Here is a 26,164-nt window from a genome sequence, read left to right as displayed (position 1 = left end):
ATTCCCTATGTGTGAATTACTGTTCAACATTCTTCCAACACACGACTGTAAAATTTAGTACGCTTCTTGTCTTTCTCTGAGTGGGAGTTCACGACCGACCACATCTGTAGATAGCATATTTATGACACAAGCGCTGGCATGTGCATGAAAGCAAGCAACCCTTAAAATTGGTGTTGAGCCCATAGGAGCTTAACTGCATGTTATTGCACTTCCCAGAGGTTGTATTTGTTCTTGCATCAATCGAGATACAGAAACAGTGACTGCGCATACCACCAAAAAAAATTGAATTTGACCATTTATGAAAATCAACCTGGTGGGACAAATGTGTTTTACAAAGCTAACTAGCTCTATGGTATCATGTGAACCTAGGATTTTCAAAGTAACATTTTTGTTTGTAGAGAAGAGAATCGAAGGATTTGAGATGTGATGCTATACCAGGATGTTGAAAATTGGATGGATTGATGAAACATGATGATGATCACCACTGAATCGATAAGAGGAACATGTGGAAAATACTGATTGGGGGGGGGGGGGGGGGAGACAGGATGATGGGACATATGTTAAGCTTTCAAGGAATAACCTTCATGGTATTAGAGGGAGCTGTAGAGGGTAAAAAATATGTGGGAAGACAGAGACTGGAATACATCCAGCACATAACTGAGAACATAGGGTGCGTGTGTGCTACTCTGAGAGGGAAGGGTTGTTACAGGAGAGGAATTTGTGGTGGACCACAATAAACCATTCAGGAGACCTATGACCCCAAAAATAAAGCACTTTATCAGAATGCTAAATACACAAACAAAATAACAAATCAGTATTAAACATATTTATTCTAATGACAAAGAAAACCATGGAAAATCCCATACTAAAAAATCTACTCACCAAGCAGCAGCAGAACACACAAATAAGGCTGTTGTACTCTACAAGCTTTTGGAGCCAGCAGCTTCTTCTTCAGGCAGAAGGGTTAAAGGGGAAGGAAAAGGACCTTTCCTTCTCATGCCATAAGGTAAGTCCCCCCTGACCTCCGGTTCTGGGTGACTTTCCCAAAATGTACTCCTTTTCCTAGACCTCTCCAGTCCTTTTCCTTCACCCTTCTTCTTTCCCCTTCAACCCTTCTGCCTGAAGGAGGAGCTGCTGGCTCAGATAGCTTGCCAGTCACAACAGTCTTTTATGTGTGTGTTCTGCTGCCGCTTGGAGAGGAGATTTTTTTTTATCTATCCAATTGAATATGGTCTATAATCTCTAAGGAAACAAGATTACTCATTTTGGACACTCTTGGAATGGCGAAGGTGATGATTTAATTTGGTGTACTGTGCCAGCTATGTACCCATCCCACTTGCTTGCTCACAGCTTTGTATATATCCGTAGTATTTTTCACTTGAGTTTTTATAGTTTTTTTACTAGAGTGCGGTATATAGTTCAAAACTATGTATTACTATATCATATATGTTCCACCAGACACAAAAGTGTTAAGTGAAACACAGACCACTTTATACCCAGTTTGAGGTAGTGATGCTACTTGGGGATCACAGGGGTTGACTGTTCAAAATTCCTTCTCTCAGCATTCAGCTATTGGAAATAGGAGACAGACTGAATTGGCATCACCTCATTAAAGCTGCTCTGTGAGCAGTGTTAGATATACTGCCATACATGTCATCTAGGACAGCTATTGGGTCGATGACTACGATGACTTGTTTTGGCAGACCTGATAAAAGAGAGTGCCCGGCCGAGCTACTGGCAGCCGGATGGAGAGGCGACGGGTTGCAACTGCTGCGGTGCCGCGTTCGGTCCACGTCTGTCGCTGCACCACTGCCGTGATTGCGGTCGTGCTGTCTGCCGGGACTGCTCGCAGAGCCGACGGCCCGTGCCCATCCGAGGTTGGGACACACCTGTCCGCGTTTGTGACTCGTGCATTAAGAAGGCCTAGCAGGACGCTGACATCAGGTAATTTTAACATGTTTTCTTGTTCTCATTTTTTGTTCTCGCTGTAGCGAGTGTCTTTTTCATTGCCGGTAATAATGAAATAACATACCAGTTTCACAAAAAAAGTGCACATCTGAGTTAAATTTCAGGTGGAGAGAGGATTAAATTCCAGGAAGAAGAAATAAAAACTTTTAAAGTTTTCCAGTGGCATCATATTTGCGTCAGAGACAGTAAAGGATTTAGGAGAGGTGTTGAGCAGAATGGATAGCGCCTTGAAAAGAGGTTATGAGGTGAACATTAACAAAAGTTGAACAACGCTAATCGAATTTATCCAATGTAAATCAAGAAATGCTGAGGGAGCTAGATTAGAAAGTGAGGCACTGAAGGTAGTAAGTGTTCTCTTATTTGGTCAGTGAAGTAACTGCCGATGGATGAAATAGAGGGGATATGTGACAGTCACCCAGAAGATAATGCCTTACTTTTTGTCCCTTCAACATTTATTCATTGTGCAGTGCGAAGCTTACAGACTTGAAAGAACGATATTTTATCTACACACCCTAATTTTCCTTGTAATCAGTACTGTGGCCTCCCTCCAGTTAGAAACAAGGATCTACATGCCCTATCGGCACCAGTCCTTGTTCTGGTAATTGTTTCACTGTGCGTATCACATCCTCATCATCCTCAAAATACCTTCCACAAAAGCTGACCTTCAGTGGACCGAACAAGTGGAAGTCCGAGGTAGTTAGGTACAGAGCAATAGGGTGGACAGGCTAACAATGACATGTTCACAAGTCCTTAGACCTATGGGAAGTGGAGCATTATCTTGTTGAATCAAACTGTGTGGTTAATGTGCTCGTGTATGTCTCCAAAGTAATGGCACTGCTTCTTGGCGCCACACCTGTCACAGCCCAGGAGAAGAACCCCTCCCCTTCAACCTCAAAATTTTGCAACAATTCAGTACAAGATTTTTTTTTCTGTGAGGTTTGTGTTCTACCATAAACATCGCAGAACTCACCTTGCACACACTTTTGAGTACCCAAGAACAAGGATAATTGCATCCATAGTTGTTTTCGCAATTGGCAGCAGGTGCAATTTTGAAACATTGCTGCAGTTATGTTAGCTGAGGAAAAATTGCTATTTTTTTATTTAGTCTGTCTCAGTTGCGTGAATGTGCAATTTATTGCTGCAGTGGTTTTGGGCTCATTCGCTCATTCTCAAACCACACAACTTAGCTGTAAGTAGTTACACAGCTTGATGCCAAACGGCACACACTGCTTCATACAAGAAAGGCAAATGGTGAACAACAAATATGCTCATTGGTATGACAACCTATGTGTAACTGTTTCACCTGAATGACACAATCACATTGTGAGACTTTTCCAGTACAGTCATGCTGCTGCTCGCCCATCGCTATTTGCTTATCCTTGTGTAAAGACTGTGTCAGTCTGTCCCTGGTTAGTGTACCAGAAGATTGTGTCTCAGCTCTGCACAATACGACACACATCCACACCAGAATGAGTTCCCAACAGCAGTGAAGCAGATGCCCCCTAGTACCGAAGTGTGAGCATGTCAGTGTCATGGACAACATTACACCCTCCTGAGTGTGGACCTAAAATGCTAGCACAGGCAGAACATTCCCACATGGCTAGTGTGTTCTCCTTCGTGTGTTTTCATGTGGGCTTTCAAACACTGAAACCCACACTGTGAAAAGATCTCAGGTGGGTGCAAGCCCCTCAAAACACATTTCTGGCCGTGTGTCCGTACAATCTTTTCTGCTGGAGGGATAGCTTCATGCAGTTTGTCCCCATTTAACAAAATCACCCTGTATGTATGTCTGTACAGTTCTGGTTTAAGGTGCAGTTGTTGTTGTTAGAGCCTTTCCAAATGTTATGTTACATGATGTTTGCTTATGTCTGCCCACAATAGCCACCTGTGTGCACTGTGAATTGTCAGCTTGTGTGGTTGGTTTGTTGGTGACCGTAATTACAATGAGCTGTTCCCTGTGTGGAGATCTCTCATTTGACATGATTTGCATTCACAACTAGCTGACAAACTCAGTATTGCGTGCATATTTATTTTTTTCAAATTTTCTATTAAAAATGAAATCTTACATGTACTCCTGCAGTAAACTGGGTGTGAGCTGATCCCAGACGGTTTCTGTATGCTGGGCACAGTTTCTTCGTTTGTCTACAGTGCGATTTTGTAAATATCACCATGGCAACGTCACTTCGCAGCTCTATTGATGGCTGTTTTCACCTGCAGCAGTTTGCGCTTCGCAGTTGGGAGCTATCGAAAGTGCTGCAACGTGTTTGGGATTTCCTTCAGTTGACTTGACTGTAGGAGTGTTGTAGTTGTAAAGAATAAATGTATTAAAACTTCATGCTTGATGCAAGATGTTTTTCACACATTTCGATGTTTATGACATCATATCTCATGAACTGTGATACACACACACACACACACACACACACACACACACACACACATACACACACACATTCTCTTTTATATTATGTATGCATTACAGCATACGAGCAGTCTTTGAATAACAGGAACACTAATTTAACACTGACGTGCCCCATATTTGTCTCATCACATCACTTGTACTTTGTGCTTGTTAACATTTTCAATATTCCTTTCAGGTTATGAGTTTTCTGGATCAACCATGTCCTTTTTTGTGACTGCTAATATATTTTCACTGGAATGTGATAGAGCATTGTGTCTGAAGTATATTTTATGCTGTACGGTTATTTTTAATTGTATCAGCTAATACCAGCAAGATTATAAGTAAATATTGAAATCATGAAACTTGAGTCAATAATATTGTATCAAAATGACCTTCACTTAAGGTAATGATCAGTACATACCCTAACACTTTCACTGCAGCATCGGTGTAGGCGCGCAACTCTCCAGTACGGCCCGGCACCATGCGAGTGTGGGCCGGTAACGCTCCGAAACGGCAGATACCGCTCGTAACCGACGCTCCTAAGCACACCTGAGCTACAGGATGACGTCAAGACCTTGTAAGATCTGTAGGATCATGTTCTATACCGACTTAATGATGACACCTTAGATGCATTACTTCAAATAAGCTTCGACTGTATTGTGGTCATGTTTTGAAGTCTGTTTGCCGTATGACACCTATAGCGGGCACACAGGCGTCATTGAGATGTTCATTAGCTGCCATTACGAACAATATACGTTCGATAACTGACCACACAAAACAAAAGTTTACACGCTATTATGCTAGCTTAGACACTGCAACTAGACTGAGTAATCCGATAGTGAGCGCAGACGCTTATAAGTATCAGCTGCAGTGAAAGTGTTAACAAAGAATTTTTAAGAGGGGCAAGGGAGGGGGATGGGACCATAGGTGGACATCGATGTGGAAAAGATGCTTAAGGAACGATAAAACACAAGCAAAGGAAGAAGGGATGTAGTAGATGATAGAAGTAATCTGATGATTAAACACACACTTACCTAACCTAATCTAACCAGACTCATAGGTTTGCATTCTGAAGAAGTTCCAAAGCAGACTTAAAAGTGGTAAATATCGTATTTATATCCCTACTAATCACTCAACAGCCCCTTGCGAGGTGGATTGCTTCGAAACAAAAAGCAGCGCAGCAGTGTGATCATAACATTACCAAGAAAGTTTGGCACAACTTCATATGGGAAACAATGTAAAACATTCCTAGAGAGAATCTTTCACTCTGCAGTGAAATACATACTGTTTCAAAACTAAAACTTCATGACAGATTAAAACTTTATGCCAGGCTGGGACATGAATCCCAAACATCGTCCTTCATGGGGAATGCTCTGGGTGATTGAGCTACCTGAGCACGATCTCTGGTCCTCACAGCCTGTATTCTGTGAGCACTTCCCTCCTACTTTCTAAACTACATGGGAGTTTGCCCCACTCAGCTGGTGTTTTAGGAAGAAAGGATGTTGTTGTTGTTATGATCTTCCATGTGAGATGTGATTTGATGCAGCTCACCATGCTGCTGTATCCGGCGCAACCCTCTCCATCCGAATAACTTCTGCAACCTACACTCATATGAACGTAAGTATTCGGGTCTCAGTCTCCCTCTTCAGTTTTTTCGCCCTCCCCCCACACACCAAATTGATAATCCCTTCATACATTGGATATGTCCTATCAACCTCCTTTTTGTCAAGATGTGCTATAAAGTGTTTTTTTTACAATTTCATTCAGCGCCACCTCACTGTTTATTTGATCTACAAATCCAGTCTTAAGCATTTTGATGTAGCTTCGTATTTCAAAATCTTCCATTCTCTTGCTGTCTGGGCTATTTACCATCCACATTTCACTTCCACACAGATACCTCCAGGAAAGACTTCCTAACACTTAAACCTATGTTTGATGTCTCTTCTCAAGAAACACTTTTCTTGCCATTGCCAGTCTATATTTTTTGTCGTCTATGCCTTGGCTGTCGTCTCTTATTTTACTGTCAAAACAGCAAAACTTGTCTACTATTTTGTATCTCGTATTTCTAATCTAATTCCCTCAGCCTTGCGTCATTTCGTTTGACTGGCTACATTTCATTACCTTCATTTTGCTGTTGTAATGTTTATCTCATATCCTCCTTTCGATATTCTGCCCACTCCATTCATCTGCTCTTTCAAGAACATTGCTGTCTCTGTCAGAGTTACCATGTCATCAGCAGACCTCAAAGTTTGTATTTCTCCTCCCTGAATTTCAGTTCCTTCTCCAAATGTTTCTTTGGTTTTCTTTACTGCTTGCTCAAAATGTACAAATTGAATAACAACTCTCACTCCCTTCTCAACCTCCCATGCCCCTCAACTTGTACAACTGCACTGTGGTTTCTGTTAAAGTTGTAAATAATCTTTCAGTCCCTATATTTTATCCCTGATACCTCAGAGCTTGAAACAGTATATTCCAGTCAAGAAAGGATATTGTGGGGAAATGGCATAGCTACACCCTGCTGTAGATTTTTTTTTTTTGGAACTAATCCCTTGGCTGTGGCTAAGCCATTTCCCTGCAATATCCCTCAGTCCAGCATAGTCTGCAAGAGAGCTTCCATAATGTTTGGAAAGAAAGAATGAGGTACTAGGCAGAATTTTTCTGTGAGGGTAACTCATGTGTTGTTCCTGTGTAGCTCAGCTGGTAACAGCATGCTGAAATTGTAATGACACCACAGCAGCATTCAGGCTTAGAGTCCCAGTCCAACATCAACTTTTAATCCGTTGAGGAAGCTTCAGTGTAGACTGTATGTGAACACACAAAACAGGAAAATCGTTTGGTGTAGATGAGGCGAAGGGAGCAGAACTGGGAAGCCTTGAGCACAACTTACAGCAGTTACCATTTTGAAAATGATATTCTCTCATTTCAGGGCACATTGGGAGGTAGTGGAACTCTCAGTGAAGAAAATCTCTCACTTTATTTAGTGTGGTAATGGATCATGAAGTGGGTTGAAAGATTTGTTTGTGGACTAGGTTGAGGGTCAACCATTTTTGGACCCTATCATAACAGCGAATTGTTTTAAAAAATTTTATTAGCTTCTTTGATCTGAGGTGTAAAATTAAGTGATGTCAATTTTTTTCCCTTTGCCAGGCTCCAATTGTTAAATAGGCTCCAATTGTTAAATAAAAAGTCATGTCTAACACATTCAGCCCCTGTGCCATTTTCAAGTAATTATTGTGTACAGATAACTTGGAAAATTTACATCTGCATATGTTTACAAATGTATCAGCTGCTCAAGAATATTGTAAAAACATGTGTGTGTGTGTGTGTGTGTGTGTGTGTGTTACAGAACTACATTGCTTACTGTTAAGTAAATTTCACAAAATGTGCAGACAATTAACACATTTGTATACAGTGCCTTATTAATTTGGACTGGATTTTTGTTTTTCTGAGTTGTTGTGCATATTGATCATTTTTAAATGGTTGACTGTATGATATACGTGTCTTGTCAAGTAATGACAGCCAACTAAAGGAAAGATAATGCCCTCCATGATATGAAAATGACTGGCAACTGGTTCATCATGAAATTAGATATACCGTGTCAGTGATTACAGGGTCTCAAAATAACTAGATAATAAAGTGAAATTGTGTGCGTATGGAATAATGGCCCAATAAAACTACCAGCTCTTTCTGTTTAGTAGTTTACAATTTTCCCATTTCATCACTTTTTTTATGATATTTAAACCTATAAATCCAGTTACCAATTAAGTAAGAATGATTTATTTTTTAATAAAACTGCACATGTGCCTGGAAAATAGTTCCCACTGTGGAGTGAATCACTGATTGTTTCTTCTAGTTTGTGAATGGAACCAACAGAAGTTTTCTACACCTTAATGAGATATCATTGACATGTTGCTGCGAATAAACTAACCAGTTTACTACCTTTATTTCTAGTTCATTTGTTAATATCACTGCTTGACAATTGCTACAGGACAATGAAATTTTCATATGCATTGTTATGTTGCGGCCACATATTTCCTTGAAGTTATTAGTACTGTGAAGCAATCTATCTCAATGATACACATAATAGCAGTACGAAGTCCAACTGAAAAGACAAACTTGATGTGTTGAATTTTTAACCCCAAGACACTGTCAGGGGTGAAGGAAGTCGTTGGTAGTGTTGTATTTAAGAGTATGGTGAGTACTGCTGTTGGAGTATCACTACATGGTGTCACTCGGGTGACAGTTGGTCAGCTTGAGATGAATTGGTGTCACCACATTTCACAATATACTCTGTTGAAATCCATAGTCGGAGACCCGTATGGTGCATTCCACCAATTGCAACACACTTTCATTTTATAAAGTGTGACATAGTTATCAAAAATGAGTGGTACAGGATTGCAAAGGTATTTTTTCATTGTTTGTTAAATGACCAAGTTAGTTACACACTGTGTCTGATTTCAGCTTTCTGTTGCAGCTGTTTTCTCATATAAAAATAAAAGAAAATATCTTCTGAGCATAAAAAGAATGGAAAACTCAGGATGGAATAGCAATAATATAAAATGTTAAGTTGCAGACAGGCACAATTAAAAAGATACTTACACAAAGCTTTCAGCCACAGCTTTCATCAGCAAAAGAGAAACACACACCATTCATACACACAGGCAGCATTCAGAAGATTTTTTTCGCTTAGATTTGATGATGAAGATGACTGCAGTGGACAGCTGAAATCGTAGTACTTGGCGGGTTCATGCTTGGCTACCATACGGCCCCAGCCTTTGCAGCATTTTTTCCCTTCCGTGTTGCATGTCTATCCTCTTGCTATTTTTTTCCACTCCCTGGGGAATATGTCTGGAATATTCTTGAGAATGTTCTGTATTCTGTCGCTGATGTACAAATGCTCTCGCATTTCTTTTTCACTCCCTTTTCCTTTCTTTGTTTCCCTTCTTCTCTCGTTCTCCGCATCAGCATCTTCTTTCCCCCTGCATGCTCCTGAAGGCCGACACACGCGCCTGACGCGTAACAGGTGACTGGGTAACGCATTATTCCCAGCCACAGGTCTACAGATAGGCGGCTGTGCCCCCTTGTGAAGGGGGCCCCCTGTTGGAAGGAGCAGCCACCAGAGACACTGGCAATCGTGGTGGGATTTTCTCGCAATGAGTCAATCATCTTCCCACTCAACTTCAACAAAACGTAAATGCAACAAGGCTAATGATTCAAAGTCCCTTGCTGCTGCACCATGGTTCCTCATGGTCTCACGTACTCAAGACGGTCAGTCCTTCGCCACGGTAAATCCGTTTATTATTCAGAATGATGTAGATGCAATTTCTGGCCCCGTGATATCTTGCTCTCATTTACGAAATGGCCACTTCTGATGCTCAAGCACAACAACTGCTTGCTGCCTTGCTTCTCCACAGTTACCCTGTTCGTGTCGAGGCCCAAAGAACTTTGAAATCTTCCCATGGTGTAATTTACACCAGGCTGTTCGACGGCCTAACTGAGACCGAAATACAGTCTTACCTCTGATCAGGGTGTCATTGCCGTTCATTGTGTAATAAAAAAAAAGGTAGATTCCTCCTTAGTGCCCACCTGAGCTGTCTTTCTCACCTTCGATAGAGTGGTGCTTCCGTCCACGCTCAAAGCAGACAATGACATCACGGTCCAGCCATACATTCCGAACCCAATGCACTTCTACCAGTGTCATCATTCTAACCACACTACAACGTCTTGTCGACACCCAGCGAAATGTGTCACCTGTGGTAAGGACGCACACAAGGGCGATTGTCCACCTCCTCCTTCACACTGTATCAACTGCAATGGTGGCCATGCCGCCTCCTCTCAGTAGTGTCCAGTGTATCTTGAGTGGGCTGTTCAAGAGATTTTGGTAAAGGAAAATGTGCCTTATCCAGTTGCTCGTAAGTTACTGGCTAGTCGCAAACCCTGTGTTCTCCCGTCTGGTACCTATAGTTCTCAGAATGAGATTTTCACACTGCAGCGGAGTGTGCGCTGATATGAAACTTCCAGACAGATTAAAACTGTGTGCCAGACCGACACTCGAACTCGGGACCTTTGCCTTTGGCGGGCAAGTGCTCTACCATCTGAACTACCCAAGCACGACTCACGTCCCGTCCTCACAGCTTCACTTCTGCCAGTACCTCGCCTCCTACCTTCCAATTCCCGAGTTCGAGTCTGAGTCCGGCACATAGTTTTAATCTGCCAGGAAGTTTCATATCAGCGCACACTCCGCTGCAGAGTGAAAATCTCATTCTGGAAACACCCCAGGCTGTAGCTAAACCATGTCTCCACAATATCCTTTCTTTCAGGAGTGCTAGTTCTGCAAGATTCGCAGGAAAGCTTCTGTAAAGTGTGGAAGGTAGGAGACGAGGTACTGGCAGAAGTAAAGCTGTGAGGATGGGGCGTGAGTCGTGCTTGGGTAGCTCAGATGGTAGAGTCTCGGTCCGGCCCAAATTTTTAATCTGCCAGGCAGTTTCACCTACAGTTCTGTTCTTGTTACCCCTCACTCCATGACGGACGTGGCTACGCAGATATGCAACCTCCAATTCAGCTCTGAGGTTGTGAAATCGCCCAGTCAATGTAGCATCACCAACCCCCTCCCCCTCACCCATCAAGTTGTGCAACAAGCCATCAAACTCTTGCCTCAAGGGGCAAAACCACCTTCATCTACCCAGAAAGGCTCAAAGAAGTCCTCCAAAGGCAAACGGTCTTCTCCTTCGCCACCTCGAAGATCCTCTTCGATGGTGTTGGCACGTGATACCTTAGCCCGGCCAGCCTTGGTGTCACTGGTGTGCACCAACAACTGTTTTTTAGCATTGGACCCCCAGACCAACTGAACAAACAAGCTGATGCTTATGTGGACCCATGGAGTACATCCTCCTACTTCTGTGCTCTGTAGCAGCTCCTCTTCCCCAGCTGTCACCCGGCAGCCGCTGAGGTGACACCCTGTCTCATCATCATGACTCTTTTCCAATGGAACGTTTGCGGCCTTCAGTCCCACAATGAGGATTTACGGCTGCTTTTAGTGTGGCAGAATCCCCTTGTACTCTGCCTTCAGGAAACGAAATTGCGCCCTCACGACCGCTTCGAGCTTTCACATTTCTTACTGATTCGTTTTGACCTTCCCCCTGAGCTGGGCATTCCCTCTCATGGGGGCGTTGTGCTGCTCATATGGGATGACATTCATAGTCAGCCCATTTTGCCGACTACCAGTCTTCAAGTTGTGACAGTTCGCCTTCTCCTTCCCCACTGGATTTTTTCTCTCTGTACTATCTATGTCCCTGCATCATTCACTGTCACCAGGGCAGACTTCCTTCAATTTATTGGGCAGCTACCTCCTCTGTTTTTGCTACTTGGTGACTTTAATGCACATCATTCCATTTGGGATTCTCCCAGGACCTGTCAGAGAGGTGCCGTCTTGGCTGACCTTCTTAACCTCTTCTGCCTTAACACTGGAGCACCCAATTTCCTTTCTGACTCCTTGCACACCTATTCCCATTTGGCCCTATCCTTTTGCACTGCCCAGCTTGCCCATCGTCTAGAGTGGTCCATTCTTTCTGAGTCCTACCCGAGCGACCATTTCCCGTGTGCTCTCCGCATGCATGCCCAAATGGTAGCTCACTAAGGCTGACTGGCAGCTTTATCCCTCCCTGGCGACCTTCGAAGAACAAGATTTCCCCAGTTGTGATGACCAGGTGGACTATCTCACGTCGTGTCCCAGTCCTGTGGACGGAGGCATGCCTCGACGCAATTCGTGCACGGAGACGTGCTCTCCGCATTCTTAACTGCCACCCTGCGCCGGAAAACTGCGTTCATTATAAACAGATGCATGCAAAATGTCATAGAGTTCTCTGGGATAGCAAAAGGACTAGCTGGATTTCATTCACTAGTTCTTTAACAGTTCCACACCTTCCTCTGTCGTTTGGGCCAACCTCAGATGGCTCTCTCGAACCAAGATCCATTCCCCAATTTCCGGCCTGACAGTAGCTAACAATGTCGTCGTGGACCCTATTGCTATCTCCAACACCTTGGGCCAATTTTGCAGGAGTTTTGAGCTCTTCCCACTATCACCCTGCTTTCATCCATCGGAAGTGAGTGGAGGACGCTCAGGCGATACCCTTCTCTTCTCAGAATCATGAGTAATACAGTGCTGCCTTCACTATGCTGGAGTTCAGACACGCTCTCAGTTCATCCTGATCCTCCACCCCAGGGCCAAACGCCATCCATAGTCAAATGGTGCAGCACCTTTCTCTTGAGGGCAAGCACTTTCTGCTTAACACGTATAACCACATCTGCTTAACACGTACAACCACATCTGGCTGAGGGCACATCCTGGACACTGGCCTGAAGCCACCATCATACCCACACCTAGGCCCGGTAAGGACAAAAACCTTCCTTCTACCTACCGCCCCATCTCTCTTACCAGCTATGCCTGCAAGTTGATGGAACATATGAATCATGCCTGGCTGGTGTGGTGGCTCGAGTCTCGCTATTTACTAACGAATGCACAGTGTGGATTTCGAACACGTCATTCTGCAGTTGACCATCTCGTTACTTTGTCCACCCATGTTATGAATGGTTTTCTGCGGAAATCCCAGACTGTGGCCGTGTTACTCGATTTGGAGAAGGCCTACCCCACCTGCTGGAGAACTGGTATCCTCCATACTCTTTACACGTGGGGCTTCCATGGGCGCCTGCCGTTTTCTTCAGGCATTTTTACAAGACCGAGTTTTCAAGGTGCTTGTGGGTTCTGCCATGTTGGACACCTTTATCCAGGAAAATGGTGTGCTTCAGTGTTCCATCCTGAGTGTCATCCTCTTTGCTATCGCCGTTAACCCTATAATGGCCTGTCTCCTGCTGGGCATCTCCAGCTCTGTTTTTGTAGACGATTGTGCCATCTATTGCAGTTCTTCATGGACCTGTCTCACTGAGCGGCATCTTCAGCGCTGTCTTGATCGTCTTCACTCCTGGAGTATCAACAATGGCTTCTGCTTTACCCTGACAAAACCGTCTGTACGAATTTCTGGCGGTGCACTTGGTTTCTCCCACCATCTCTACATCTTGAGCCTGTTGCCCTTCCATTAGTTGAAACTACGAAATTTCTGGGGCTCATGCTCGATAGGAAACTCTTGGACTTCCCCTGTGTCTTACCTGACAGCCCGCTCGCTGTAGCAGATCGCTTGACAGCCCGCTGTAGGAGATCGCTCAATCTCCTACGTGTCCTCAATGGTACTTCCTGGGGTACTGATCGAACCACCCTCCTCCGTTTGTACCGGTCCCTCGTCCATTCGAAACTAGACTATGGGTGCTTTGTTTCTGCATCTGCAAGCCCATCCCTCTTCCCGCTGTCTCAACACTATCCACCATCGTGGCATCCGTTCGGCCACGGGCGCCTTTTACACCAGCCCGGTTCATGCTGAAGCTGCTGAACTACCACTGTCCTACCGCAGTGACTTTCTAGCAGATATGCATGCCATTTGTCTGCCATGCATGGCCACCCCCCTATGCTTCCTCCTGTGATGATTCCTTTGATCATCAGTATGGGGCTCATCTGTTACCTCCTGGAGTCCGCTTTCGCCACTTGCTACAGTGGCCTAACTTCACACTACCTTGAACTTTCCCAGTGGGTGTGAACCCTTCACCACCTTGGCTTTGTGAAGTGGCCTATGTTAACCTTGGCCTTCATTCGCTTCCCAAGGACACTACTCCAGCCTAGGTATATCACCTCCAGTTTCATGACCTTCGCGATAGTACCTTTGTCTACACTAATGGCTCTCAGACTGATCATGGGGTCCGGTGTCCCTTCGACATTGTCTCCTGTATCTTTGTGGCACACTCCTCGGTATTTACAGCCGAGCTCTCTGCTCAGACTCACTCAGTGCCCTCCAAAGTCTGTGTGTGCTTTACACTCCTCATCCCTTAGTGCAGCGGGTCCAGGAAAACTGTCACTTGGTCACTCTTCATGGAGCCAGTGTCATATTTCTGTGGGTCCGTGGTCATGTCGGTCTGCCAGGAAAAGAGGCTTGCTGATGCTGCTGCCAAGGCTGCAGTCCTCGTTCCTCAGGCCGTGAGTACCTGTATTCCCTCCAATGATCTCTTCGTTGCCATCTGTCAGGAGGTGGTGTCCATTTGGCATTGCCAGTGGTCCTCCCTTCACGGGAATGAGCTTTGGCTTTTTAAGTTGGTCCCAGCACCTTTGGCGACCTACTGTTGGCCATCCCGCTGGGAGAAGATTATTTTAACTCGGCTCCGGGAGAAGATTATTTTAACTCGGCTGCGTATTGTGCACTGCCTTTTTAGCCATCGTCATTTGCTGAGTGACGCTCCCTCACCACTTTGTACACATTGTGCCCAAATTTTAACTCTCTGCCACTTCCTGCTGGAATGCTCTTTTTTTATTTTATTTTATTTACTTTTTTTAACAATTTTATTTACTTTTTTTTTAACAATTTACTTTCCAGCTTGGGTTTGCCGTCTGCTTTATCAGCCGGTTTAGCAAATGGGGGGTGGGCTGTCAACCGCATTTTACTTTTTATCTGCTGTAGCAATATGGCGAAGGCCATGTAATTTTTAGTTTTGGACCTCCGTTTCTGTATGGTGTTTTTTAGCCCTTTTTGCATGTGCCTGTTTTTAGCTGTCTCCTATTCTGTCCACTGGGACTGACTCCTCTGTGTGTTCGTGTTCTACAGTTTTGACTTGGGCGCGTATGACCCCAGTTGTTTTTTGAGCCGCAAAGCAAAACAAAACAAAACAAATGTTACCAATTTAAGAGACACTGAAGCACAACAGTTAGGGTAGATGTGGAGTCACCACAGTCTGGTTGGATGTTTTGACTAATTAAAAAAACATAACTACACATCTCCACAGAAGAGTTGGGAAAGGTGAACTGTTGTACAGGGAATGTTTTATATTTTTCTGGTAGAGTGTACCATTAATTTTTATGAATGACAACAATCATCTCAACAGAACTGGCCATATAGCCTGAACAATAAAATGTGATAACATGGAGTGAACATATAGCCAGGCCCAAACCCTCTAGAGCATCTGTGGGATGTTCTCAGAAGACATTCTGTGCAGAAAATTTTAACCTTGCACGTAGTGAGGGAGGAACACAAATGTACTGCCTGGTACTACCTATGTTAACAAAGGCTATAACACAATATGGAGTGGTTCCTTAGCAATTATCAAGCAGAGTATTTGTATGGAACATTATTAAATGCTGTTATTTATCTTTTCAGCACTTTGCCATTTACGTCAACAATGCTGCTACACTATACCTGGGACCGACAGTTGCATGCTTTCTCCACAATTATCTGTTATAACCTGAGGTTGTGTACTCCATCAGAATTGTTTCCAATACAGCTTTCTTTGTGAAAGCTAGAGTAAAGCTACAGTATATTATAAAAGTACAAAAAAAATCAACTACATGATGTTCACAAATAATCAAGGGCATACTATGCAGTAGCCAGTTTATATTGTCCTGTAAAAGTAGTACTCCTCCTAAAGAAGAGATGTATAACCAGAGTTTACTTATGTTTGTGCTGTTAAAAGAGAAAGAAATGTTAGACTCTAAACCTATAGCAGACTATGCTAAGAAGTTAACATTGTTAAACTGTTACCTATATAACATCACAAGATTTTAGCCTCATGGAAATAGAAATTTATCTCTATTTTTATATATTGTAGGATAAAACATGAAGATATGAAAGTAAATTGATATAGTTAAAGGAACAAGAGTATATCAGTGGCATATTTACAAAAATATCTTACGCAAATGTATTTCATATTCATTTGTCTTCCATTTATTGCACAAGTTCAGTTTCCATCTTTTTGTGCTGTTTTAGTAAGCACCCTAAACGAGGCCAGCTCGTGTTTCTTAGAATTCAGTGCCGAATAGTATCAGGCATGTCTGAAAAATTCCCTCGTACTTCTTCCTTGCTTGTAATTTTGTGTGGGTTGCACCTTCTGGTGGACACTGGCATATATTTTTGCTCACTTTGTAAGAATTAGGTGCCATCCATGACACTGACTGTTGTACTATCAGAGTATTGAGCAGGGCAAAAAGAAAGAAACAAGTTCACATAATTCAAGGAAGGTATGGCAGAAGACCAAACACAGAAATTCACACAAGATCTCTGGAATCTTAACTGATGTTACAGACATTCAGTACAAGAAATGCATATTGCTAAATGTTATCAAAATTCTTGCCAAGCACAACGCTTCACTGTATGTAGATTCAAAACCAGTAAGCATGAGATTTTTAATTTCAGAAATCATACAAGGGGGATCGCCTCTGGTGCACCTGTGAAATGAAAGAACATCCATCTTCTTATCAGTGCAATGATGAAGTAGGTGTTTTAATATCACAATTTGTGGTGACGTTGATGAGGTGAAGAATGTACTGTCTCCAGTCCTCATCAAACTGTAGGATTAGCCAGTGTTGTAACATTTTAAGATGTTCCAGCAGTTGTTACATTCCATAAAAATAAATGGGTCATATACCATTCTTTATGACATTGCACAGCATATTGAATTTTGGCAGATCTCTAGGTTCTCCATTTCTCATATCATGGTGATTTACTTTCCCTTTCATCTGAATTGTATCTTCACCAAAGAAACAAAATTATCTGGAAAACTCTCATCCTCCTTGTCACTGTGTTATCATTTTGTGTAAGGCTATGTAATAACTTTGACTGACACAGCCTAAAATTAATTTGCTTATCAAAAAGGATACCACGCAAGTTTCCAGAGGAGCTGCATTATGCATCAGTTCTGCAGATTTTTTGTGTAGACTTCCCTGATTTATTGCTTACATAAAGCAGTGCATTGCACTTTTGTTTATGCATAGGTCTTGTCTCTTCACAATGTTAAAGAACCATCATTAACGTCATGGCATAGAGCTGTAATTATAAAACACGCAGTTGGGGTTGTACAAATGCAACCAAATCCATTTTTGCCAGTTCCAGTACACATTATGCTTGCTACAGATAATGTATTAATTTCTCTCTCACATGATCATAGTGTTAATGTCAGAAGCTCTCCTGTCATGTCAGTAGCATGCAAATTACAGATAAAGCTTCCAGAGGTTTTGTTTAGAGTGGTACTCTGAGCAATCCTCTGTTGTACTTACTCAGTTGTGATAATTGTTTCATTCTTCTTAACTGATCCTGTATAAAGACGTCATTGTGGAACAGAGGGGTCCAATTAGATTCTATGCCCTGATACAAAACAACAAATTATCTGCCATTTTATAAATAAAACGAGATTGTTAGAACAGTGGTACTACTGGGTGCATTTGTGTGTATCGTGTGGTGCAGTCTTTTGCGTCTGGAGATGAAATTAAATGATGAGTACCTCTTTTTGCTGGTTTCTCTTCTGAAGAATTTATCAACATATTTTTATAAGTAGCATTAAGAAATGATGAAGAATATACAATCTTCGTGATTTCTCTTGAAGGGAAGCCTTGTGAACCCCGTGTGTGGTCATGAAGGCTGTAGGTGTAGATACATTATTTGCAACAACTGCTAGGTTAGTAGTGTCTACATAGTAAATGGACCTATTGTTTTTTAATGCAATGAGGAGTTCTATATATGACTATTTCATTGTTGGAATCATTATTTGATATGAACAGACATTTCTGCATGTTTCAAAGAAAATTGTTTAAGAGATGCATCAGATTTTAAAAGGTAAAGGAACCTTCACTTGTCTTTAAATTTTTCTGTGTGTGATTCTTGAAGAAGTGTGATTACTTTGTCAAAGTAAGGATTTGAAAGTTGATTGCTGATAGCTTTGGATTGTTGTTTGTATTGTGGAGGTGATCAGAATTGTAAGCTCTTGCCGAGTAGGGTGTGGCAATTTTACTTTGTCTAGTATATGTCTTTCATTTGTAATACAGAAAAATTTTCAGTTACTTGAAAATTCTGTCAGATGAGTGAAAGGTGTAATCTATGTACTAATGAGATGTACTCACAAACCAAAGTAATTGTGAAGAGAAGAAAGAGCGAGCTTGCTTGCTATGTAGTTGTTTGTGTAAAGACACTGTGTTGAAGATACGTGGAACCATTCCATAATGCCTAGTCCTTCATAGTGTGTGAATTGCCGTTTTAATAGATTACTTTAAGCATTTTCTTAAGTTCCTTAAAATGTGATGATACTTTTGCTCTGCGCATTCATTCAGCTCGCTTAATATTTTCTTGGTTTTGTATCAGGCATTCTCTTGTTGAAACATATATAATTTAGTGTTTTCCACTGTTGAAAAGTCAAATGTTTGTTGCAATTGGTTTTCCCAAGGGCCACATATTTATCACAACAGAGCATACAATTTTGTATCAATACATTCCTTTCTCATAGTGGAGAAACAGTAAAAGTGTTGCATATCATCAGAAATTGCTTCAGAATATTAATTATTGTGGTGATTAACATTTCACCACCATAATGGAATAATTTTGTAGTGACATCAGTTGTTCTCAAATCATCAAGAGCTGTGCACTGTGCACAGGATATCCCACATATTGTGGGCCATCATAATATTTATCCTGCATTTACTGTTGCTACCTGTAACACTTCGTCTACCATGGTATTGGAGCTACTATAATATTTAAAACACCTTATACTGCTCTTTTACATGTAATGGCATCTGATAGCTTCTACAGGGAAGTACACAGTCAGTGTTTAAAGTGAAAACTCATCAAAAATAATCAGAAACGTGCAATAAATTAACTCCCAGACTGTCGGGAACTCTCATCATCAGAAAATGTAGAGGTGGAAAAAATGTTTAGCAGGTTGTATGATAGAGCAGTCATTAACATCTGAACATGGATAAATTTAAATTTAACAAATTAATCCAAAGGAAGAATTATTATCAGTGTACAAGCAAGTGAGCAACACGGTGTAAAGAGCTCTTATGGAAGCTATTGGCAGCCTGAGAAACAAGCAAAGTGTTCCTTCCCAACACTAGGTGGGTGCAGGGACGCCAACAAGCATTTAACAGGTACTTAACATTTAAAGTGTAGCATGTTTCTGCATCTCTTGAACAAAAAATAACATTGCAAATATTAATAAATGCCATATCACCGCACACTTCCTTTCCTGAGCTTTCAAATGCCATTACCGCAGTAGATAATGTAATAAATAACTGTTCCATTACAGTTAGGTTTTGGGAATTAAATCCTTGAACAACATTTTAAAATTTTCCATTTTACTGAATAATGGCCTTGAGGAACATCAATTGAAAGTCAACTTTTTCTTGTATCATGAACTGTGCCATTACTTTGTTAAAACTGAAAGCCTTCATGTTTTCTTCGCATCTCCTCCCCCTCCCCCTCCCCCCACCACCACCACCTCCCAAAATGCATACAAACACACAAGTTAAATGAAGCCTGCCGCTACAGTGCTAACAGCATTTGTGTGTGCTACCATCATCAGCACATACTACTTACACCAACTCTGCTACATACTTCATATTGATTTGTGGAGAGGAAATATTAAGTTAACATATATAGCATAGGTTTGCAGAAGCCTCAGGTGAGCATATTAGTTACTCTATTTTAGCACAAGGTCTACATATTTTAATTTTTTGTGGTATCATGTTCCCCTTTTTATCTTGCATTATCGTATGTATAATTTTTAAGGCTCTGTGTAGTTACGTTACATGGCTACTGATAATTATTTCCATGTGGATATATTGCTCAACTTATAGGTTTATTTTGTGAAGTTCATACCATGTCCACCTGTTTGGTCATAATAGTAATAAATTGATTTTCTCAACAAGGACTTACCTATTTCTCCATTAGCTACTTTGCTCTTTATGCATTGTTTTTTTTTTTTTAGAAGTCTGAATCACATCCTTGTTGCCAAATCATCTCTGGCTTGATGTTAGTTATTCAAATATTCACTGTTGTCTAAAATGTAAGTATGAATCTTTGTCAGCTTTCATCATCTTCTTTGTCTTCTGCCTGTATCCAGAAAACAAAACTAATGCAACTTGAGGACTTGTACATGATGAACAACTTCTGGTCCAACACAAGACTATCCCCAGCAACCTCATATAGCTGAAATACAGGAAACAAGATTAGTCAAGATTTCGTAACACAATGCTGATTATATTTATTATAGTGAGAGGTTGTGATCTTACCCAAATAAAAAGTTTAGGAATAGTCTCACCTGAATTTTTGTTCTCGTCAGTGTTTTAAACACACACACACACACACACACACACACACACACACACACACACACACACACACACACTCTAAGCAATTCCCATTGGTATCAAAAATAGGGGGAAAAGGAGCTTTTGAGGAACATACATGCATTCTCCTTTCGTATTCTTTTCACAGTAATTTCTCTCATCATGTTGGGGTCGTAAAAGAAACCTGCTGTGGAGCCTATTTATGCCGTGGCAAGTTTATTTCTAGTATTTCCCACTTTGCATTTGCTGCTTTTACTGGTCAAATTTAAATATGAGTTTTCCTCCCTTTACCAAAACAGTTATGGTTCCTACACAGCTATTTATTACATGAATTGCTACAATGTGAAAGCACCACAGCCCTTGTTTGACCCAGGTTTCAACATTTCCCTTAAAATTTCAAAGTCAAAAAGCAGTTTGCAACTGCTAAAGAATATTCATCATCATGTTGGCTTTCAGTTTAGCATCTTAATGGTTAATACAGACTTTAATAAAATTCATGTTTGAATGTTGTAAATTAAGTTACGAACAGTAATTTAAGAGATAAAAGGGCTGTGCTTACAAGCAGAAATCAACAACAAATTGATTTCACTGTTCATATCATTATTTCAAAGTCTTGAGCCATTACAACTGTAGCCCCCTCTCATTAATATTATAAGAGAGGCAGGAGTTGGACAAAATACACTTTTGTCTTCTGTTTCTACAAAGGAAATGATTACATGAGGGAGGGGGAGGGGGGGGGGGTACTGTTTCTTGTTTGATTCTAGTAAGCCTGGCCCTTTGACATATTTGATAAGATTTTTAATGATAAATCTAACTCTTTCTATGCAGTGGAATGTGACTGACTAATAAGAAGACTGATTTTGTAGTAAGTTGTTTCCCTTGGTTTTTGGAGGAGAGAATTAGGAAGAGAAGATAATCTTTTCTCTGACTGGATGTAGCAGGGTCTGCACAGGTGTACTATAAGAAATGCCACAAATTTTATCTGATGATAAGTGAGGCAGCTCCTCATTTGTCACTTGTGGTGCTGTTTGTTATGTAGATGTAAGCCATAAGTAACAGCTGGTACATGTATGTTAAAAAGAAGAAGAAATAAATGGAAACATTATTTTAATTTTCATTCTGTGTTTTTCTTTCTATTTTTGCTACATGTTTAGTTCAAGATTGTTTTCACATTTGTTCATATGTAACTGATTTGTTGTGAAAATAACTGCCTAATTACAAAAGAACACCACATACAATCACACTAGTTCTGCTTATGTTAGAAATGTGTTTTGCTAGTTACCTTATATCCACATGCACTCACAGTGGAAAATGTGCCATGATACACATCAAATGCCATCACAACGGTGCAATGATTAAATTATACATACTATGAGGGGCCAACACTTACATATGCCAACCTGACAAGAAGTTGATACATTGTTTCAGTTAAATTACATAAGCTACAAGTTATATTCAGAGCAAATGGCTTTTTTCCCTAACTGACAGCTGGGATGTTATTTTCAATATTGTGTGTACCAGTAGTAAGGGCCACACACATTTAAGTGCAGTTATCTAATGGTGTTTAACTTAGTATGAAAAAATTGACAAAACAATAGTTAATTGTATAAAAATAAAATTTCTATTCAGAAATTTGTTGAATTTTGAATGAGACTGCTGGATGTACATGCGTTGCAATTCCCATTACAGCAAATAGTAAGAAAATAAATAACAGCAAATGTAAATTCTGAATCACAGGTTCTATCTTCAAGGGAGAAAAGAGGAAATGGTTAGGAGAAACTGGATGGGGAAAATTGAGGACAAGGAGGAGGGGGGCGGGGGGGGGGGGGGGGGGGGGTTACAGAGAGCAATCAAAACCTATGCTAAGGAGGAGGGAAGAACCTGTGGTAATATTTATTTTGTTGTTTCTATGTACTGTACACAGTGTTGCCTTTCATGAAGGTTAGTACAGGTCAGTCAACCCCCATCTCTTCGTGGATAAAAAAAATAAACCAGATAAATACTGGCACCTATTTAAAGGCTGAGGAAAGAAAAATAGTGTGAACCAACCACTCTGATGAGAAAAGTAGTTTCATAATTGTAATTATTTTTGGAATAGGAGTAGCCCAGAATACTCATTATCACCTTACATTCAAATTTAGGTTCGATATCTGTCTAAATTTTACATCATTAGATAAGTGATCCAAGATTTTGATGCCAGAATAAATGTTACTCACAAGCAATCATTAGATTAGAAAATCTGGGATTTATTACTCACATTTTCCAGGTGTGTTGAAAGCCTGTTGAAAATGTAATAAACAGGAAAACACAAAACCTTTCTGTAAAATTTTAACTAAAGGGCTGCCCAAAGGCAATTTTTTTTCTGTGTAGTGTTCACTGAATGACTGTTTCAATTCCTTAATCACACCGAGCGAGGTGGCGCAGTGGTTAGCACACTGGACTCGCATTCGGGAGGACGACGGTTCAATCCCGTCTCCGGCCATCCTGATTTAGGTTTTCCGTGATTTCCCTAAATCGTTTCAGGCGAATGCCGAGATGGTTCCTTTGAAAGGGCACAGCCGATTTCCTTCCCAATCCTTCCCTAACCCAAGCTTGCGCTCCGTCTCTAATGACCTCGTTGTCGACTGGACGTTAAACACTAACCACCACCACCTTAATCACAATTAGTGTAGTGTGTGCAGACTTAAAATCCTTAAATGAATCAAAAACAGTCTAGACAATGTCAACAATTTGCACAGTCAATTTGAAGATATATTTTTAAGAATCTGCATAATGTATCAAGAGAACTACTCCAAAAAATTATTACACTTCAAAACACAGTGAAAATAAATAAGTTTTCAAATGTCAGTGAACATTGTTCTTATGGTTGAAGAAACAGAACTCAAGTTTCTGCAAAAGATCTTGAATGATTTATTTCCAAGAGTTTAAAATTTTCAGTTCCACTGTTTATTTGATCATATTTTGACTATAAAATATGGGATGGCATACAGCAAGTTATATTAACAAAAGTGACGTCAAACTATAGCCTCGCCTCTGTAATTTGTCACCACCTGATGATGTTACATGCTATCATTAACATGTTTTCCACATCTTTGACAATGACACCCGAGTCAGATAAAATTAAAAATTATGTGTCATGTTTAGTGGTAGGTCATCAGTATACGTAAAGAAAAGCACATCGCCCTAACTGTTTCCCATTTGTCAATCCTGGAAGACCCACTTCCCATTTTCTTGACGTTTAAGCAACTGTTGAGCTTTTCTCCTTGTTTCATGATACTACAGTAATATAATCCACTATCTGCACAAACTGCCAAAAGAAAATTTTTAACTCGAGGGAAAAAATACAAATTGTGGAACTTATTTTCAAAGAATATCTCAGTCTCTTGCTCCACATGTTGAAGGGAAACTATGGCGGAGTTTTACACTTTAATTCCTAAGTGCATATCACGTATATATGGAAGTTACCCAAGCTTTTGCTACTGACATAATTTTCATTAGCATCTGCTATAGCGAAGCACAGCTAAAAATGCTGGTATGTGGTGCTTTCTACACAGGAGGAGGAGGAGAAAGAATACTTTACAATGTTGTCTTATGTACTGATCCTACAAAATGTGCTCCAGCTGTTTATCTCTTAGTGTTATTAGGGCATGCTGTGTGTGGGAGCTACTTATGCTATGTCAACAAAGTATTTATTATTTTTTCCTTTGTGTTCTCCATAATATACATTACAGTGGCAAAATATCCTTTTCTATACATGCATTAACACAGAGTGAGGTGGCACAATGGTTAGACACTGGACTCAGTTTCATGATGATGATGATAGCTCAAATCCCCACCCAGCCAACCTGATTTGAGCTTTTCACTGTTCCTAAATCACTTCAGTTAATTACCAGAATAGTTTCTTTGAAAAGGGCAATTGATTTCTGTCTACAATGAGCTAGTTGTTGACAGAACATTAAACACTTACCTTCCTTCTTTCACTTGCACTAATGGGAGAAAAAAAAAAAACACACACACACACACACACACACACACACACACACACACAAAGTGTTCCACACACACTCCAAAGCACTTACAACAATAGTCAGAGTGACAATACTAATTACTGTGTCACCTGCTGCGTGCATGTACATATTATCCACTTACTTAGTTGCACAAACTCTACCAAAAATGCAGAGCCTGACAAGGAGAGCTGAAATTGTGCATTTTAGGATCACCAGACAAAATTCAATCACTTTTGTCCCAAAAGTTTGTGGAACCTCAACAAAACTGGCAATCACTATGATACACAGAAGCATGGGAGGAATGTTTAGGTGGAGATAACAATGTCTAGTAACTATAGACATGATGACCAGAATGAAAGGCATGGGATCATTGATCACTGTAAATGTTTCTTCAAAAGAGTTTTGCAAATAATTATTTTCTATCACCATTCAACATTAGTAAATAAATCTCCACTTATTTTCCACCTTCCATGCACAACACACAAGAAAGCGGTACCTGCTTTTGCTTTCAATTCTAGTTGGATAGCTTCTATTCAACTAAACTATGTTGTTTACTAGGTTACATAAAACCACTGTAATTTGGTGGAGGTGGAATAAACTGTCACGAAGAAGTTACAGAAAGTAACTTTGTCTTGCATAGCAACATAGGCATCGCTTGCTATGGATGTGAAGCGAATGCAAATATGTTTGTGAACAGCCAATCATAAGTAGTGAATGAGAAGATAAAGGCAGCTAGCAAGTTTTTTAGCCTTTGATTATAATACAACTTCTCAGGTACCAATGGCAGCTTCTACAGAACTGTAAAATTTATTCACTTTGGTGGCAAGTATTTGAACTACACTCTTGCAACCCATTATAACCACGTCAAGCTGCACTGTATGGGCAGAACCTGAACTCCTCTGACAAAATTTCGGATACTGCTCAGTGGTATTTTCTGTGCGTTTTGGTAGAAGGTACCCTAGTCTCTGGTGGCAAGTTGCAGCGTAACTGAGGAGCATGTGGGTTTTTTTTTTTTTAAAAAAAAACTCTCAATACATGCAAAAAAAATTTAAATTGAGTGATGTGTCGAAATGGTGTTATATTGACCTTTTACATCAACCCTGCACCAAGTTTTAGCACAAGTCAACCACTACTACGTGTACAAATACTCCAAATCACAAGGTTTTAGCAAAACACAATATATGTATTCTTACAGTTACAGCAAAAGACGACAAATTGCAATATAATTACTCTCTCGTGTCTCAGCTCTCTTTCTGCAGCAAACAGTTAATAATAATAATAATAATAATAATAATAATAATAATAATAGAGTACACTAGTTCTTTAAGCAATGTTACTCATTGTTGTAGCAGTATTTACTGGCAGGAATAGTGTTGCAACAAGACTACATTGTTGTCAGAACACCTGCAGCGTACTTTTAGGTAAGTATTGACTTGACGTTAATATTTCTTCACCTCCGTGTGGAGTAGTGGACATCCAGAATGTAAAAAGGAAGAAAACAGTGATAGTGAATACCATTAGAAAAAGGAATTATGAAGTTGGGCCTATTTATGGCTGTTGCTTTCCAAGGAGTATCTGATCTGGCAC

The 26,164-nt window shown here is 40.7% G+C and overlaps 1 protein-coding gene across 1 annotated transcript in view; it reads left to right on the top strand.

Moving 5' to 3' along the window:
• The window catches only part of LOC124716983 (zinc finger FYVE domain-containing protein 1-like), a 100,137-nt gene extending 78,990 nt beyond the window's left edge, over nt 1–21,147 (top strand). Inside the window, exons 11-12 of the mRNA XM_047243587.1 lie at nt 1,704–1,944; nt 15,619–21,147. Of these exons, the coding sequence (XP_047099543.1) occupies nt 1,704–1,927 (224 nt within the window). The 3' untranslated portion in view covers nt 1,928–1,944; nt 15,619–21,147. The remainder of the gene's footprint in view (nt 1–1,703; nt 1,945–15,618) is intronic.
• The last annotated feature ends 5,017 nt before the right edge of the window (nt 21,148–26,164 follow it).

The sequence above is a fragment of the Schistocerca piceifrons genome, chromosome 9 (assembly GCF_021461385.2).
Source record: "Schistocerca piceifrons isolate TAMUIC-IGC-003096 chromosome 9, iqSchPice1.1, whole genome shotgun sequence".
NCBI lineage: Eukaryota > Metazoa > Arthropoda > Insecta > Orthoptera > Acrididae > Schistocerca > Schistocerca piceifrons.
The sequence above is the reverse complement of the archived record's forward strand: the minus strand, read 5'-3'. Positions and strand labels throughout refer to the sequence as shown.